This window comes from Callospermophilus lateralis, chromosome 3 (genome assembly GCF_048772815.1).
Source record: "Callospermophilus lateralis isolate mCalLat2 chromosome 3, mCalLat2.hap1, whole genome shotgun sequence".
In the NCBI taxonomy this organism is placed as follows: Eukaryota; Metazoa; Chordata; class Mammalia; order Rodentia; family Sciuridae; genus Callospermophilus; species Callospermophilus lateralis.
Window position 1 is genome coordinate 178,593,563 of NC_135307.1, and position 17,307 is coordinate 178,610,869.

The 17,307-nt window shown below is 43.1% G+C and overlaps 1 protein-coding gene across 1 annotated transcript in view; it reads left to right on the forward strand.

The window, feature by feature from the left end:
- Ctnnbl1 (catenin beta like 1) overlaps nt 1-17,307 on the forward strand; it is a 159,594-nt gene that overhangs the window by 18,870 nt on the left and 123,417 nt on the right. Inside the window, exons 2-3 of the mRNA XM_076849081.1 lie at nt 11,232-11,420; nt 15,797-15,903. Coding sequence (XP_076705196.1) covers nt 11,232-11,420; nt 15,797-15,903 — 296 coding nt within the window. The remainder of the gene's footprint in view (nt 1-11,231; nt 11,421-15,796; nt 15,904-17,307) is intronic.

Consider the following 17,307-nt stretch of genomic DNA (forward strand, 5'->3'; position numbering starts at 1 on the left):
TCCATTCACTTTTTTTTTTTTTTTTAATATTTTATTTACATTTTAGTTTTTTGGCGGACACAACATCTTTGTCTGTATGTGGTGCTGAGGATCGAACCCGGGCCACACCCATGCTAGGGGAGCGCGCTACCGCTTGAGCCACATCCCCAGCCCCCCTCCATTCACTTTTCTATGTTGTTTCTCATCAGATGGAAAGGTCCTCGAGGACAGGAGGACTCTGTGTGTCTCTGCTATTTTTAAAGCTTTGTTCTCCAGCCTGGAGCTCTGTAGGTGTGTAGTAAGTGTGCCCTGGGAGCGCGATGCGGGTGGCTCCTTTCTCTGTCCCCCATTGTGTTCTCCACAGGTTATTGATCAAGTGGGATTATCTTACTTTTTAAATTTTATAACCCTAGAAAACGTTAGCAAGTATTTTATTATATTTGACATAAAATATAATCTGTAGACAAATATTTTTTGATTCCTACATTTATTTGTTCATGGTTGGTATTTTTTTAACAACTTTGAAACCTTATCAATACAATGGATAAAAAAATTACTTTTTAAATTTAAAAAAGCGGTGGTTATTATCATTTTGAAAAAGAAAAGATTAATTTTCATTTAAGTTGGGTTAAGGCTCAGAAACAGAATGTCAGAATCTTAGAAGTCTAGAGAGTCCAGCTGGAGTGGCCCATGACACATAACTCAGGCTCTCTTGGGACCCTTGCAGTGAAGGGGGAGCCTCCTGTGTTCTTGTTCACTCTAGTGGTGTGTATGTGCCAACAGTTAAGGGAGCACGGCGCAGTGAGATACTGTTTATCTGCAGCAAGAGTCAGATGCCAGAGTTCCTATCCTTGAGGATTTAGTTCCTGGTTTACTAGAGGAGGTGGACATTTATTAATGCACACGTTGTATACTAATAAAGATCTAATTCACTGCCAAGAAAGCGCAGAAATCCTTCTGGAGTCCTTGGGGAACTCTCCAAGGAGTTGATGTTCTAGTTGGGGTTCCAGGCTGGGTAGGGTTTCTCTAGCTGGGATGAGGGGAAGGAAGGTGTTCTACCTTTCTTAGTAGCACTATGTACCTAGACCTCAGTACTAGGCATCCGTTATATAACTGAGTGGGACTCCTGGGTCCTGCCCCAAATCTTCTTTGGATCCCTTCCTGGTTTATCCTGCAGGTTTCTAGACCTGCCCTGCTCAGGCATTTTCTATTTTGTAATGCCCCCCAACCCTTTTTCATACCACTGAGCTACATCTCCAGCCCTTTGTATAATTATATTTTGAGGAACTGGGATTACAGGTGTGTGCCACCATGCCCAACATGTAATGCCTCTTTTAAGGTGCTGGAGCCTACTCAGTGTTGTGGGACTATGACTTTGGTGGATGTCTAAAAGTGCAATCTTAATAGTATTAGCTTTTTTTTTTTTTTCTTTAAACAAAGCTGGTCATCCTGTTGTCTCATTGAATTTGAGATTTACGAAAATTCTCAACTCTGAATGAACTGTTTTTGAGTCACATTCACCTGGAAGGTACTTTTATATGTCTGCTATTTTGAATTTAAAGATCATTGCACGTTTGGTTCCACCAGTTATGGACCTGCCTGTCTGAGCTACTATGCAGCTACAGCTTTCCAACTGTTGACTTGAATAACTTTGTAAAAGATCTTGTTGATCTTCAGGGACCCTATAGATATTATGGGCCCTTAACCTTATTCAGTAACACTATCAAAGGACCTCAGGCTGTTGGGCATGACTCTTCTGTGGCATCCTCTGCTAGATTCTGGTGGTTCCCCTGTCTTTTCTCCTCAACTCTGTGTAAAACCATACCATTTTGCCAAATTTATTTCAAATCTTTTTCTAATGAATAGAATATTAAAAGTCTCCTATGTTCTGTAATTCCACTTCATTGTAAACCCCTCCTGAACATATTTTCTCTCTGCCTGCCCACCCCAGAAGCAGTTTTTATTCTGAATTTGGTCATTATTGTTCCCATGTAATTTTTTTTTTACTATTACTATTTGTGAGGAGCCACAATGAATAACCACACTCTTCCAGTCCTGATGCCTCGGATTCTGACCAACCACTGCATTCCATGTGGCTTGGGTGGGGTCTAGCTCCGACAGCAAGGGGTCTTCTTTGTGGGATGTGCCCCTAGGGTTGAGTCATACTCACCTGTCCCTTAGTCCTGTCCCTTCTGCCCTTTTTTGGATAGAAATTTCTGCTTCTGCTGCTGCTGCTTCTCCTTCTCCTTCTCCTTCTTCGTATATTTTTAGTTGTAGGTGACACAATACCTTTATTTTATTTTCATGTGATGCTGAGGATTGAACCCAATGTCCCACGCATGGAAGGTGAGCGCTTTGCCCCTTGAGCCACAATCCCATCCCCATTGGATAGGACTTTCTAAGAATAAGAGTCCCCCAAAAAAAGCTCACTTCCAAATACGCTCTCTGTCTCGCCAGCCTCTCATGACTTTTTCTTGCTCTCCCTTTTGGGGAGCCTGAGGTCGAGAGCAGGGAAGCTGTCCTGAAGCTTGTGTAAAGGTAAATTGTATCTGTGTTTTATTTGGTGTCCCTGCAAATTCACACAAGCAATCTTAAGTTCAGCTGTCCACGCTGGTTGGGGGCAGCAACTACTTATGTGTGATCCATTGATGATGATTTCTCCCTTATTACAAATATACTCCAGTGAACATTCTTTAACTCTCTCTCTGTGCATGTGCGTGAGAATTTCTCTGATTATATATACCTTGGAGTAGAACTGCTGGGATAGTCGTAGAATATATGCATTTTCAGTGTTATTAGGCATCATCGTGTATGTTTTCATTTTTGTCAATCCAATGACATGATTTCTAGTGAGGTTGGGCCACTTTTTTTTGTGTATTTATGGGCTACTCAATATTTTTTCTTTTGTGATCATCTGCTTTGTTATCTTATTTAATCTTATTGTCTTATTAAAGGCAGTCCTCTGAGGTAGCAGCAAAGGCTGGCTATTTTTTAATAATGTAGCACTGATTATCTAAGTTGGTGTGACTCTTAAGTGATTCACTAGAACCCAGATTTTTCTAATTATTACTCTGCTACTTTTGAACCATGTTACGTCTTTTAGATTAATTCTGTTGTTATTGTTGTTGGATTGATGTCTAATATTCCTTCCAGCACCTAATAGAGTGATGTTGAGGCTCTATTAGCTCAGTAAATACTTCTGAATGAATGAATGAATGAATGATGATGGTTCTGGTGTATCTGACAAAACATATTCATAATAATTCTGCTAAAATGGAGATGGTTTACCTTCCAATGGTTTTACAAGTATCTGCCTATGGTAGTTTTGATAAATAAAGAAACCAAATCAACATTCAGCTTTCTAAGGTAGCTGCAGAATTAATCAGAGAAGATGTCAAAGTAAATCATGGACATAAAAATATAGTTTGTACTTCTAAAGGAGAAATCTGTGCAGCCTTTGGAGGTGAGATGAATGTATGTTCAGGCTTTAACAAGGAATAAGAGTTGGGGGGGGGATTGATGAAAGTTTTCATGACTAGTGATTTAAATCACAGCAGTCTTACCTGTCAGCCAATCAGATTACAGATTGCAAGTGAGATTGCAATTTTGATTTCTGATATATTGATATTTCCCTTCATTGTGGACATTATTAAAAATCACATTTAAGCTGGGTGCAGTGGCGCACGCCTGTAATCCCAGTGGCTTGATACGCTGAGGCAGAAGGGTCACGAGTTCAAAGCCAGCCTCAGCAAAAGCAAGGCGCTAAGCAACTCAGTGAGACCCTGTCTCTAAATAAAACATTAAAAAGGCATAAAAAAGGGGTGGGGATGTGGCTCAGTGGTCGAGTGCCCCTGAGTTCAATCCCTAGTATCCCCAGCCCCCTGCCAAAATTACATTGGCCTGTAATTACTATGATCGTAATATTTATAATTTTTTAAAAAATAAAATTGGGAATAAGTGGAGGTTTTGTTTTATATTTTGTTGTGACTTTATTTTGGGGTTTTAAGAAGTTCTTGGTACTTTTTTTTCCCTCCAGCAAAAAGGTAGTAGGTTGCCATGATTCATTGATTTTTGTTTGTTTATTTTTAAGGTTAAGCCTTATAAATTTGCAAAGGCATAATATATAATTATATATGAATGTTGAAATGTTCACTCAGATGTTCCCTAAAATATGATTATGATAATTCCTTTCATTGGTGTAGCATTCTATGGTTTACACACGACCCCTTTGTGAAGTGTTCTGTTTAGTCATCACAACAGCCCTTTGGTGGGTGGAATTTTCTGTCTCTGATTACTTTGATCTCTAATTACGAATTTTGGCTGATGGTAGTTGCAGCATTAGAGATCATGAGCTTTTTCAGTTGTGCCTTAAGCAAATTTGCAAGGGAGTCCTGATGTTAACTTTGGCAGGTTTCAAGCCTGCAAATATTGATTGAGCCAGAAGTCCTAGTTGTAAAATGTCACCAGTGAATGTGCAGCCAGTGAAGGCAAGGGAAAACTCATTACTGCAGCTCATCTGTAACTTCTGGGTCAGGCCACTCACTACCATCTGGCAAAAATGAGTGTTTGAAAACTCCCTTTTATTCCGACAAAAGGTAATCAGGAGAGGTTAACAACAGATGATTTCACATTGGTCAGACCATTCTGTCCATAAGCTTGGGAGACATTCCATATGTCTGATTATCTCAAGAGGTATTAGAAAGTTTAAAAATGATGAAATCACAATGTAATGGTAGGAAGGAATTTAATTAAGCGTTTACTTCCCTTTCTTCCGTGAATTGCATCCGCTTCCCATTGAAAGTGCATTCTGAAAAGAGTAGGCAATGGGAAAGGAAGAAGTAAATAGGATTGTGATCTTGAAGTAATACTTTATTTTTTTGTTTGTTTGTTTTTAATGGGAGAGCAAGACTAGACCTGTTTTTTAAGGAGAGGAATTAGGGACCAGGGAAAGAAAGTTAACTTGAAAGGTTTTCCTCCATGTAATGAACTCTCTGAAGGATCCAAAGGTGGAGGGCACAGGTTAGGGAGGAGGGGAGCGTCTGGTCATCGCAGGTGTTGGAGGGTTCCTGTCTGTGCCTGACCAGAGATGCTTTAGAAGGGATTTGATTTCAGGTGGTTGATTGATTTAGATTGAGGCTGCCTCTAGCCTGGACTGATTCTAGTGTCTTAGAAGAATTATGGCAAGAGATTGTGAATCTACATGTACACAAACGTTTTCTGTAGAATGAATACATAGCGTCTCGTTGATGTGGATGTTAGAAACACAAATCAAATGAAAACACAGCCAAATAGATATTACCAAATAGAAGTTGTTTGTTGTCATCTTGTCTGTCCTCAGTCATTGGCTACAAAAAATGCAGCGGGGGCGGGGTGTGTGTGTGGGTGCAGTGTGGTGGTATCTGTCAACATTTTGACACTAAAAAGGATCCACAGTGTAAAACTAGCTTCTAATGGTCAAAGCCCTTTCTAGCCTCAAGCCTCATTAATTTGGAATCAAGTGTGACAGAGAGAGAGGGAGCCACCCTTCATGTCCTGTCTGTTGTGGGCCGAACAGCCGTCTGTGTTTAGAAACGTTGTTCTCTGCATGCACAGGTTGATGTATACGGAGGTGTCTGTATGGAAAGGGGTTATCTTCCCAGTTCACAGACTGAGAAAACTCAAACCTGGAGAGGGAAGGTCTCCTTTCAGGGCTGTTAAGTAGAGGGGACAGGACTTCAATTTAGGAATATCAAACTCTTCATTCATGGACATTTTCCATTTCCTTAATAGAATTAGACATCTTTTTTTCTTCTGTTGTTGTGAAAGCGTTTTTTATAAATTATCCCCTCTTTACCAGGTAACTTGGAATGTTGAGCTATTTAGACACACACTGTCATATACTTACACTGTTATATCCTGATACAAATGTGCTCTTCACATTAATAATTGCACTGTGTGTTTTCATAATTTATCATAATGATACCATTATTGCTTATTATAGAAGTTCCCTTTCTTCCCCCCACCCCTAAGTCTAATTGAGGTCAGGACAGACCATAAATGCGATAATATAGATTGCGTGCTCAGAAGAAATGGAGTTGGTTTCATAGCGGAGTTTAATTTAGGCTTCGTTCTGGTGATGTAGCCTCTTCCTATGGTACATTACTTTGAGCCCAATATAACTGCATGTTCCCACAGCCCCTCATTATAGCTGCAGCTTCTCACTGCTTTTTAATTAAAAAAAAAAAATAGAAGGGAAAAATGAAACCTAAAGCTTAGGTTGGATATTGTCTGGGTATGCAGGGAGTATCCTAGGCAGATTGCTTATTAATTTTTTTTTAACTCTTTCCAAGCTTTCATGGAGATGTCTTGATTTCTCTTTCCAGTGGGATGGATGGAGGTGCACACACGCAATAAGATCATTCAAAAGCTAAGGCATCATGTACATTGTCTCGAAGCCCACTGTGGGCTTTGAATAAGCAGGGGCCCATTGGCATCCTAGAAGGACTACCAGCTGTGTGGTTGGGTGGTGGCAAATGCTTTTATTCCACTTGCCATGTTTGGGGAGAGGCAGGAGCCTGGAAGGTTGAGTCCCTTGAAGGCTGATGTTCTGGTATATCAGAAGTTAAGAGTTTTTTATCTAGTCCTGTGGGCACTAGCAGCAGAGGAATGACTTTATTAAGAGCGGTTGCTTTTGTCTTTCCTTCATCTTGAAGGATTCCAAATACCTTTCAGAACCCAAACAAATTAACCTCCAGAGGTGACTGGTAAGAATGGCTTAAGCCTCTTGGGATTGGTTGTATGCAGCAGGAAGAGCTGGGCCTCAGCAGCTGACTCTGGAGGCTGTGTGATGTCTTGTCTGGTCAGCAGCCCTTTCCTGGGTTCCCTGGAGTGAAGTCGTGTAGCCCATGCTGCTTCCGCCCTCACAGCTCTGGTTTGTTTTGTGCAATCAGTTGTTCTCATGGTGAATGTTGTGTAAATATAATCAAGAAGTGTTTTTCTGGGAGAGGATGTGGAGTCAGCTTCATAATAGTGCTAAGAATCCCTATTTCACTCATTGTTACCGGAAGGATGATGATAGTTTGGTTTTATTAGGGAGCGGGAAACTCTTCAGACCTGTGCTGTTCAGTACTGAAGTCACTAGCCCCTAATGGCTGTTGAGCGCACAGAATGGCTCTAGTCTGCATTGAGCTGGTCCTTACTTGTAAATGCTACCAGCTTCCAAAGACCTAGTGTGAAAAGGGCAAACTATCAAATTAGCAATTTTTTAATATTGACTGCATAGTGAAGTGATAATATTTGGCTATATTGGAGTAAATAAAATACATTATTAAAATTAATTTCCCCCTTTTTATATTTTTAAAATGTGGCTACCAAAAAATTTCAAATTACATCTAGGGCTTGCATTTTATTTCAGTTGACCCCTCTGTCTTAGACTGAAGAACTCTGATAGCAAGTGGTGTTCGTCTTCTTCACACTCTGCCCAGAACCCAGAGCAGTGCCTTAGATGTAGTTGGCATTTGATATTTGTTGAAGAAATGAATCCTTTATTACCCAGAGTGGTGAAATCTCAGGAATGAGTATAAACTTTTCTATTTGGATTGTTAGTTTTAGAGACAGTTGAAGGAATACAGAGCAAAGTTCTCTAAATTTTGCCCTAGAAGAGAAGAATGTTGAAATAAGGTATGCGAGGACCTTTCACAGTTCCTAGACCCTGGGAGATGGAGGCGGCAGCAGCGGCGCTGGCCCTGGAGCCACATCAGAGTGCCCTAGAAGGCCCTGCCCTGCCCTGCCCTGCCCTGCCCTGCCCTAGCCTCATGAGAGGGAGGGGCTGGGGACACCATTGGACCTAAAGGTGGCTTTCTTAGGGATGTTGCACATAGGTTATTCATAAATATTATGAGATCTGTTCTTAAGAATCTTCACTAGCCTGTTCTGTACCTTTGACCCCATTTAGACATGGCCCAGCTGGAAGCTTGGGACTGCTCCTCGCCAGCTGATGACTTGATGATGCTTCTTTAATAACTTATTTGTGAAATTAATGAATTAACAAATAATTGTTTTACCTTAACCACAGTTTTGTGCAACTTATGTTCATGGCTATGTGTAAGTCCCTCGGATCTCTGTCATCAGGGTCCTAGAGTCATGGGAGGTGAGCAAATGTTCCAGAGGTCAGGTTCAAGTTTTAAGAAGGAACCCAGTTGTCTTTGCAGGAATTTATGAGATGGTCTTAAGCATCCTGTCTCCTTGCTTATGAAGCAGAACTGTTAACTACTTCTGGTCCCCAGAGATGTGGTGGAGATTAAAGTTCTGCAGAAGAAAGTGCTATTTCAGTGAAAATTGTTAGATGTGAAAATGAAACCCCTCCCCTGACCTCTGCAGTGTTTGTTTTAACGGGGAGCCCAAGAGGTTCAAGGAGACATCGCCAGTGTTCTTTCTGCTTTGCATTTCATGGCTGTGGCAGTATTTCGCTTTCTCCTCTTAATTGTGGGCACTGCCTTTTCTCCCTGCCCTTGGAGATGAACCATCAGAAATCTCCTCTCCATGGAGGGCTCTGGAGCTCCTGCCTTGCCTTGGCTCTGCAGCAGGCTCTTGCTAATCAGAATCACAGCAGGGCTTGTTTTATGAGCCTGAAAGAATTCGTGTTCCCAGGGGGCTGAAATCCTTACCTGCTGGGGAGCTACAGCTTTCTAGTTTGAAGCCTGCCCCCCTTCTGGATGAAGCTACCTTTTACTTCCCCTCCTCACATGGAAACTGGTACCTCCTTTTTCTTGTAGACTGTAGTTTCTGAAATGTTGGTTTCTTTTTTTCTTTTTAAGGGTAGAGTAGTAGTGATGATATTAGAGTTTTGGATTTAAGAAAATAGAGTTCATATGAGATTATAATCTATCCCATGGAGGCTAGGAAGAAAATGAAAAATAGCAGGTGGTACCCTACAAACGAAATTGTCTCTAAGCAGTGTCATATGCTCAAACTTGCTAAAGCACCTGGTCCGTAGAGCCAGCAGGACACTCGAATATTAGAGGGAATGACTTTCCACCCCGGCATAGTGCAGTTCAGGGATGGTTGTCACAAGGCGAAATGCGTGATGTACATGATAGAAATTTATGTTACTACCAAACACCTTACCAGGCTGGCAGTGGACATGGCATTTTCTTCTGTTTGGTGGTAACATACCATCTTGCACTAGCATACTGTTGGTGAGGGCAGTTGTATCAGGTAGAGAGAAAGAGAGGAACCTAACACAGCGTTTTGCTGGGGGAGACACAATCTCTTGGATAGGCTCATAATGATAATTTTTACATATTTGTTTGGTACTGTTATATTTTAGAGTTTTTGTTTTGTTTTACTTTAAAAGGAGCCTTCATGAGTCCTTAAGGAAAAGGGTTATTACCCCCATTTGCAGTTATGGAAACTAAGGCTTGGGTAGAAGCATGCTCCAGTCGCACCAGTAGCCAGTGGAGCTGAGTGGTGACATTGGGTCTTTTGATGTCTGCTGTAGGATGTTTTCCCTCAGTCCGAAGCTCTTTCAATAGTGCCCTGCTTTATTCTAATTCAGTGGAAAGCAGCAGTAAGAACTCCATCATGGATTGTGTTGCAAAGGTAAAATGAGGTCCTATCCGAGCGTTGGAAAGAGCCTCAGAGCAGGAGTCAGGAAGTACCACTTCTGTCTTCCAGGATGCCAGTGGTTTGTGACCTTGATGTCACCTGGCCTCCGGGACTTTTACAAATTCTTTAAATTTTTTAATTTAGAAATTATTTAATTGACCATGATCGTTCCAGGGTAGAATGTGATCTCTGTGTGTGTGTTACTAGGGATTCAGCCTTACTGCCTTGCACTGAGCCACATCCCCAGCTTTTTAAATTTTTTATTTTGAGATGAGGTCTTGTTAAGTTTTTGAGGCTGCCTTTCAGCCCTTGAACTTGTGATTCTCCTGCCTCAATCATCTGAGTAGCTGGGAATTAAGAGGCACCACTGCACTTGACTCAGTCTGATATGTTTAGAATGTGGAATGATTAAATCAGACTGATTAACAAAATCCATCACCTTATATCCTTTTCTTTTTTTGGTGGAGAAAACACCTGGATTTATTTATTTATTTACTTGCAGTTTTGAGCTAGGCAGTACATTGTTTTGTATTGTAGTCACCATTCTGTGCAGTAGACTACTAAAGCTAGTTCCTCCTAGCTGACCAACATCTACCCTCTCCTTTTGGTAGCTGTCCTTGTGCTCTCTACTCCTGAATTCAACGTATGATTGCACATATGAGTGAGATCATGGGATATTTGTCTTTCTGTGCCTGGCTTATTTCACTTAGCATGTTGCCCTCCAGGTTTATCTGTGTTGTTGCAAGTAACAGAATTCCCTTCTTTTTGTGACTGAATAGTATTCCATCTTGTGTTTGTGTGTGTTTCTTCTTTCATTTGATGATGGACACCTGGGCTGTTTCTGTATATCAGCTACTGTGAGTCATGCTGCAGTGATCATGGGAGGACAGATATCCCTTTGGCATAATGATTTCACTTCCTTTGGATATATCTCTAGACTGGAGGGTCACTGGCTCATATGGGGATTCTATTTTAGTTTTCTGAGGAAACTCCATAGTGGCTGTAGTAATTGACATTTCCATAAAAGGGTTCCCTATTCTCTATACTCTCATCAGCAATTCAGGTGATAGCTCTTTGGGTTTTCATCTGCATCTCCTTGATCAGTGCCTATCAGCATTTTTCATGTATTTTGTTGCCCATTTGTAGGTCTTGGTTTGGGGGGTCCGCCTAGGTTGCCTGGCCTCTGGCTGCCTTCTGCTTTGTATAAAATAGAGTTTGAAGTATAATAGATCTTTGGAAGTCACCTATGTAATATCTTGTTTGAACTACTTCTGGGTGACTATTAAAAAGACTTTATCATCTTCCTTAGGCATGAGTTAACCCTGTTCTAAGGGGTGGGTTGTTTCTTGGTAAGTGAATCTAACCCAGTGTCCCCGACTCGAGGTGGCTTTTTTCTTTGAGATTTCTGAATATACAGGAATGTGTGAAGTGCTAAAACTCCATATAAAGAGTTCTGTTGAAAAGAAAAAAGAGAAAGCCACTGTTCCTGGTGTATTTGTAGAATCACAAAGGACCTGAAAAATGACCGCCTGGAGCCTCCCTCCCCTCCGGAGAGTGCTCCTGGCTCTTCCCATCAGGAGTCCTGAGAAGTTCTTAGGATGTTTGCCCTGGATGCCTGTCTCCATCTCTTCCGCTCTAACATCCTATTTCTTTTCTCTCCTTCTCAGCCCAACAGGGGCACAAAACGTCCCCGGGATGATGAGGAGGAGGAGCTGAAAACCCGTCGGAAACAAGCTGGTCCTCGGGAGCGTGGCCGCCATCGGGAGGAGGAAGCCGCTGTGGTGGAGGAAGCCGATGACGACAAGAAGAGGCTGCTCCAGATCATTGACCGGGAGGGCGAGGAGGAGGAGGAGGAGGTAGTCCGGGAGGGCCTGAGCTGGGAGCGGGCCTGGCATGTGTGTGGCAGGGCCACATAGTCCTCGAGCTTTGCCCTTCATCTGAAAATGGGGTTGACACTTCCTCCTTTACAGTGCTGATGTGAATGTCAGGGGAGAAATGGAGTTTGGGAAGCCATTTGCAAAGTGTAAGGACAACGCAGAGAGAGTTTCTAAAAATCATCCCAGATTACATGCTACGAGGAGGCCCCGTGGGAACAGAGAGGAAGCCGATTGGGTGGCTGGAGGGGCCTAGGACGCTTCCTACACTGCTCCGAGGACACCCAGTAGAGAGCACAAGGACAGTTACCAAAGGGAGAGGGTAGATGCTGGTCAGAAGGCACTCGCGACTCTGAATGTAGCCAGGAGTCTTTGAAAGCAGACTCAGATTCTGTCACTTGGACAAGTGGAGAGGGCTTTTGGGGTAGAGGAAGGAAGTGGCATCATTAAAACAACAAAGATGGAGACGTTCAAGGGCATACTGGGATTAGCTGTTTGGATGTGACCGGGAAAGCAGCTTGTGGCCTGGTGTGGCCTGGTGTGGTGACGTAGGTGGACCTTTAGTCCCAGCGAAGGTCGGGGCCGAGGTGGGGGATCGAGTAGGCCCAGGGCCTTTTATCTCCAGGTCCCTTCTGGGATGCTCTTCCCTGAGTGCTTCGTGGCCGGTTTCCTCCCACTCAGGTCTCAGGTCTGGTGTTTCCTCCAAGAAGCTGCCTTGCTCTGAGGTAGCCTGCGAGCCATCCTCGCGTCCTCTGTCACTTTCCTCAATGTATTGTCTTCACAGCAAGTGTCAGGGCTTGAAATTCCTATCTGTTTATTTTATTCATTGTTGCCTGTCCTCAGCCTCCCATGGGACAGGGGCGCGCTGTGCTGTCACAGCGGAACCCCGCACTCAGGATGGTGCCTCGCTCTGGGTAGGCCTTTACGAATAGGTAGTGAATGAATAAGTGAATGAAACTGAGAAGAGTGGAGGCAAAATACCAGTGATTACAAACAAAATGACCTTGCCGTTGTGCCTTTTTAAATCCCGAGCACTAACTTCTGTGTTATTTCACTCTGGCATTTTGTTCACTATGAATTATGGAAATAGATTCTTAAGAGCCAGCTGTTTTCTGCTTCCCTCAAAGACACGATGCTAAGTTTGGGTTTTAAAAATGAGGCTGGAGTGTGAGTCGGAGGGAAAAAAAAATGATTCGTATTCCAAAAAGGTCTTTGCTGTGTTGTGACAATAGCTCTCTCCTCATTAGGATCTGTACCAGTGCTAATTTGGGAATCAGCCCTTAAAAGATGGTGCCACTTTGGCAATGTGCGGTGGGGGACGGCGTGAATTCTGCTTCCTCTCTGAGGGCAGCAGCCTCTCCAGGGCTCGCACCCGCAGTGCGTGCACACACATCCCCCTCCCCTCTGCCTCTGCCCAATCTGTTCGCCCTGCAGCAGCGGTTAATTGGCAGGTATAATTCCCGTGTAGAGCAAGGCTGGTCCTGGAGGATTAGGACAGTAGCTGTCATGGGTAAGTGGTTTCTAGCCCGGGAGACAGAAATGTAATGTGGGACCAGGCCTTCTGTTAAGGGACAGGGAAAAAGAGATCGCTTTGTAAAAATGACACATGGACGGCTACAGGTCCAGGAGTTATTTTCTCACTGCCACCAAAGTCCCATTTGATGAAAAACAAGTGATGCTTGCCCCTGTAAAGTCACGTGAACTTGTAAAATATTATTGTCCTTTTTGTGCTACATCACCAGCATTCATCTTTCTGAAATCTCCCTCCGGTTTCTGACATTGAGCTATTGGAGATACTGCTGTGGCCGATGACTAAGACTGATAATCCAGTTTCCCCCAGTGTTGGAGAGAAATTAAAGGGGGGAAGGCCAGACCCTGGAGGGGCTGGTGTTTGGGAATCCCAGGAGAGCTGCTTGGAAACTGACACGGTTTTCCACAGGGTGGGCAAGGGGTTAGCACAAGGAAAGAAAAGCAGTGGCTATTGTTTGCTTTGTTTCAACTTTGCTTGAAAACTTTCCAGAAATTTTGATTTTTGTAGTTAAACCCTAGTGGTATGGTGTGTTGGGTACACTGACCTTGGAACAGCTCACATCAGTGTGGTTTACCAAAGAGTTTTCTGTACATAATTTCTGTAGGCCATCTCTGTGACCTTGAAAGACGCAGGAAACATTTTCATTTAGCCCTTCCTGCCTCCCTTCCCCGCTTCAGTGGACCTTGCCTGGGTAACTGCTGTGAGCTGGGTACTGGAGAAGCTGCAGTGAACCAGGAGACGAGGGCCAGCAACTGGTACTGCTCCAGTGTGGGGTTGGGGAGATTATCTGGGCCAGGTCTTGCCTGACCATCTTATGCAGGCAATGTGAAGGGTTCAGGATCTTATTGTAGGTGCAGGTGGATGAATTCGGAAAAGACTTATGAGGGAGAATCGTTTGGTGTTAGGGAGGGTTTGAGGAGTAATTCAGCAAAGTTACATTGCCACATGGCTAGTAAGAAATGAAGGGAGGCTCCCAGTCTTGGCTGAGCTAGGAGAGTCACTTTACTTTCTACCCTATCAGGGAATCTCTCTTGTAACTGTTGATCCTAGGGAGAGGGGAGAGTCCAAAAGAGTACCTCAGGATGCTGGCATCATTGACACAATCTGAGAAATGTGTTGTGCCCAAAACGAATGTATAGGTATCTTTCACTGAAAACCCAGTATGTGAAAATTGAAACTTACTAATAAAATAAGAGCTAATATTTTCAGGGTACTTACAAAATTATGGGATAATTCAGTGCTTTCCAGAAGTATCTATTTCAAGTTCTCCTAACAGCAGGTTTCTTTCATTGCTTTTAGGTGTGAATTATGGTCAGTGACTACAAAGCTTTGAAGCTGGGAGTTGGGTGCATCTTAGAGAGGCAAGGTGTACTGCAGCTCATTAATTTAAACTGGAAAGTAAACTGAAGAGAAAACATCTCTGAAATTTTGGTGTAGATTGCTTTTGGCAGGGAGTTTTCAATTTTCAAATATTCATTTTATTTACCTTTGTTGGTATTATTATAGAGTATGAAGTAAGACAATTCTATATGGTCTACTAGCTTTTTTTTGTTGTTGCTAACTTTGGGCAAGATTACTACATTCTTTCTTTCTTTATTTTTGGTACCAGGGATTGAACTCAGGGACACTCGAACACTGAACCACATCCCTAGACCTATTTTGTATTTTATTTAGAGACAGGGTCTCACTGAGTTGCTTAGAGCCTTGCTTTTGCTGAGGCTGGCTTTGAACTCATGATCCAATCCTCCTGCCTCAGCCAGGATTCCAGAATTTGTTCTTAGCAGCTAGTGGAGACCAGACGCAGTAACATGGGAGAAAGGTAACACAGAGGCTCTATGTAGTTAACCATTCTTTGCTGTGGGCTGTGCAAAAACAGGCAGTTGGCCAGGCATGGTGGCACATCCCTGTGATCCCAGCAGCCCAGGAGGCTGAGGCGGGAGGATCACAAGTTTGAGGGAAGCCTCAGCAATTTAGTGAGATCCTGTCTCAAAATTTGAAAATAAAAAAGTACTGGGGATGTAGCTCAGTGGTAAAATGCCCCTGGGTTTACTCCCCATTACCAAAGACAGCAATAACAATAAAACACATAAAAACAGTAGGCCATGGGATGGATTTGTTCTGAGGATAGTAGCGGGCCAATTCCTGGTGTGGGCAGAAGATTAGGAGCCACTGTCACTGCCCCTGGAACTTGATCTTGAACAAGTTCTTTTGAACTTCTTTTTTTAAATTTTTTTCTTTAGTTGTCAATGGATCGAACCCAGTGCCTCACATATGCGAGGCAAGAGCTCTATCAGTGAGCTACAGCCCCTGAATAACTTCTTTTTTTTTTTTTTTTAATTTTTTTTTTTGTAGTTGTCAATGGACCTTTATTTATTTTTATGTGGTGCTGAAGATCGAATCCAGTGCCTCTCACATGCTAGGCAAGTGCTCTAACACTGAGCCCCAGCCCTAGCCCACTGAACTTCTGAATCTTACCTGTACAACAAAGGCAAAGAACAAGATAAATGTTAAATAATAATATCTAGTATTATTGCTTACTCTATGCTATACAGTATGTTCAAGAAATATTTGTTGAAAGAGTCTCTTCATGCTTTAAACTGAATTCCCTGCATTATAGAGACTGGGCATTATGTGAGACACCCAGAGAACACATCTGATGTGACCTCTCAGCCATGATTCTCATGGGGGATAAAAAGTGTATTCTGTCCATCAAACCCAGGAGAGCCAGTGGCAGAGTGAGGTGGATCATCAGAGCCACAGGACAGTGGTGACAGTAAATGTGAAATTTTTGTGCACTGAAGTTGTTGTGTTCGTCTCTTTGTACCAGGAGGAACCGCTGGATGAAAGCTCAGTGAAGAAGATGATCCTCACATTTGAGAAGAGATCCTATAAAAACCAAGAGTTGCGGATCAAGTTTCCAGACAATCCAGAGAAGTAAGGCTGTTTGGCTGATGCCCTTCCTCCTCTGCAGTGTTCTGTTTGCTAATTTTGTGTTTGTTTGTTTGTTTGCCTTGGTTTTTTGGTCTGTATCAGGAGTCCCAGGATGACCCCCATATTTGGGAAATCACTCATAGGACTCAGAGGACTAAGAATCAGTGTTACTTAGGACTGTGGTTTATACAGCTACAGGATACACGACAGGGTACTCTACAGGCAGAGTCTGGAGAAATTCATGTGCAGGCTTCTCGCCACAGGAGAGGGCCAGACAGACACACTCCTTTTTCCAGCAGTGAATTGCCTCAACATGGTGCAGCGTTGCTGTCCTGGGAAGCTCGTTTGAGACTCCAAGTCCAGAGTTCAGAGTTTTTAATTAAGATTGGTTATGTAAGCATCTCTGGCAGGAACAACACCAGAATTCCAGACTCCCAGAAGGAAAGCAGCTGTTCAGTGCCCCAGGCTGGCAAAACAACCTTATTACTTAGGGAACATTTCAAAAGCCAAGCTCCCAGCTGCCAGCCGTGGGCAGCCTTGCAGCAGGCCCTTCTGAAGATCAGGCCGCTATGTTAATTCTTTCCTGCATCATTCTTCTCATGGCTTCCAGTAGTGAGAGCTCTGCTGCTGAGAAAATGTCAAAAGCTTTGGGGTTAGACAGATATGGATGCGACTCCCAGATGATCTTAAATAAGTCACTTCCCCTTTCTTGGCTGTAGCTGTTTTGTCAATGTAAAGAAATAATAGCTTCCACGTGGAGTCGCTGTGAAGAGGAAGTGAGAGTGATTGTAGCATTCAGCTCAGTGCCTGCACGTGCTAGATGCCCATGAAATGCCCTGGTGTGATTGTCACCATTAAAGGCCAAAACAACAGATCCCATGTCTTTTGGCCAGTCTTGAGTCTTCACTAAAAGCTCTTTCATATTTATAGAGATTTCAGTGTGCTAACTATCTTTCCCTCCCTGTCTTTCTCCCTTCCCAGATACACAGTTTTAATGAATCTTATATGCTCAAAGCCCCTGGCGATTAAGAGTTGAGTGGTAGGGTCTTTGCACTCAGAACCGTAGGTTACCAGGGATACTGACTACAAATGCAAGGTAGAAGGTCACACAGTCTTTTAAAAAGATAAAAGTAGAGAGCTCTGGGAGCATAGGGGAAGAGACTGGAAACTCCAGTTCCAGGCTATTGAGGACTTCACAGAAAAGACGGTGTATGAGCTGGGCCTTGAAGAATGACTTTAATTATATTAGGCAGAAAAGAACACGGAAAGGCACACAGACAGTGTAAAGACAAAACACCCAGGTGTCAGACTGAAGGTTTCACTGCAACCCGAGGAGGCCAGCGTGGTCCGCCCTGCCAGGGAGCAGAGGAGGGAAAAGCTGGTTACCAGACCAAGCCCACTGCGCTC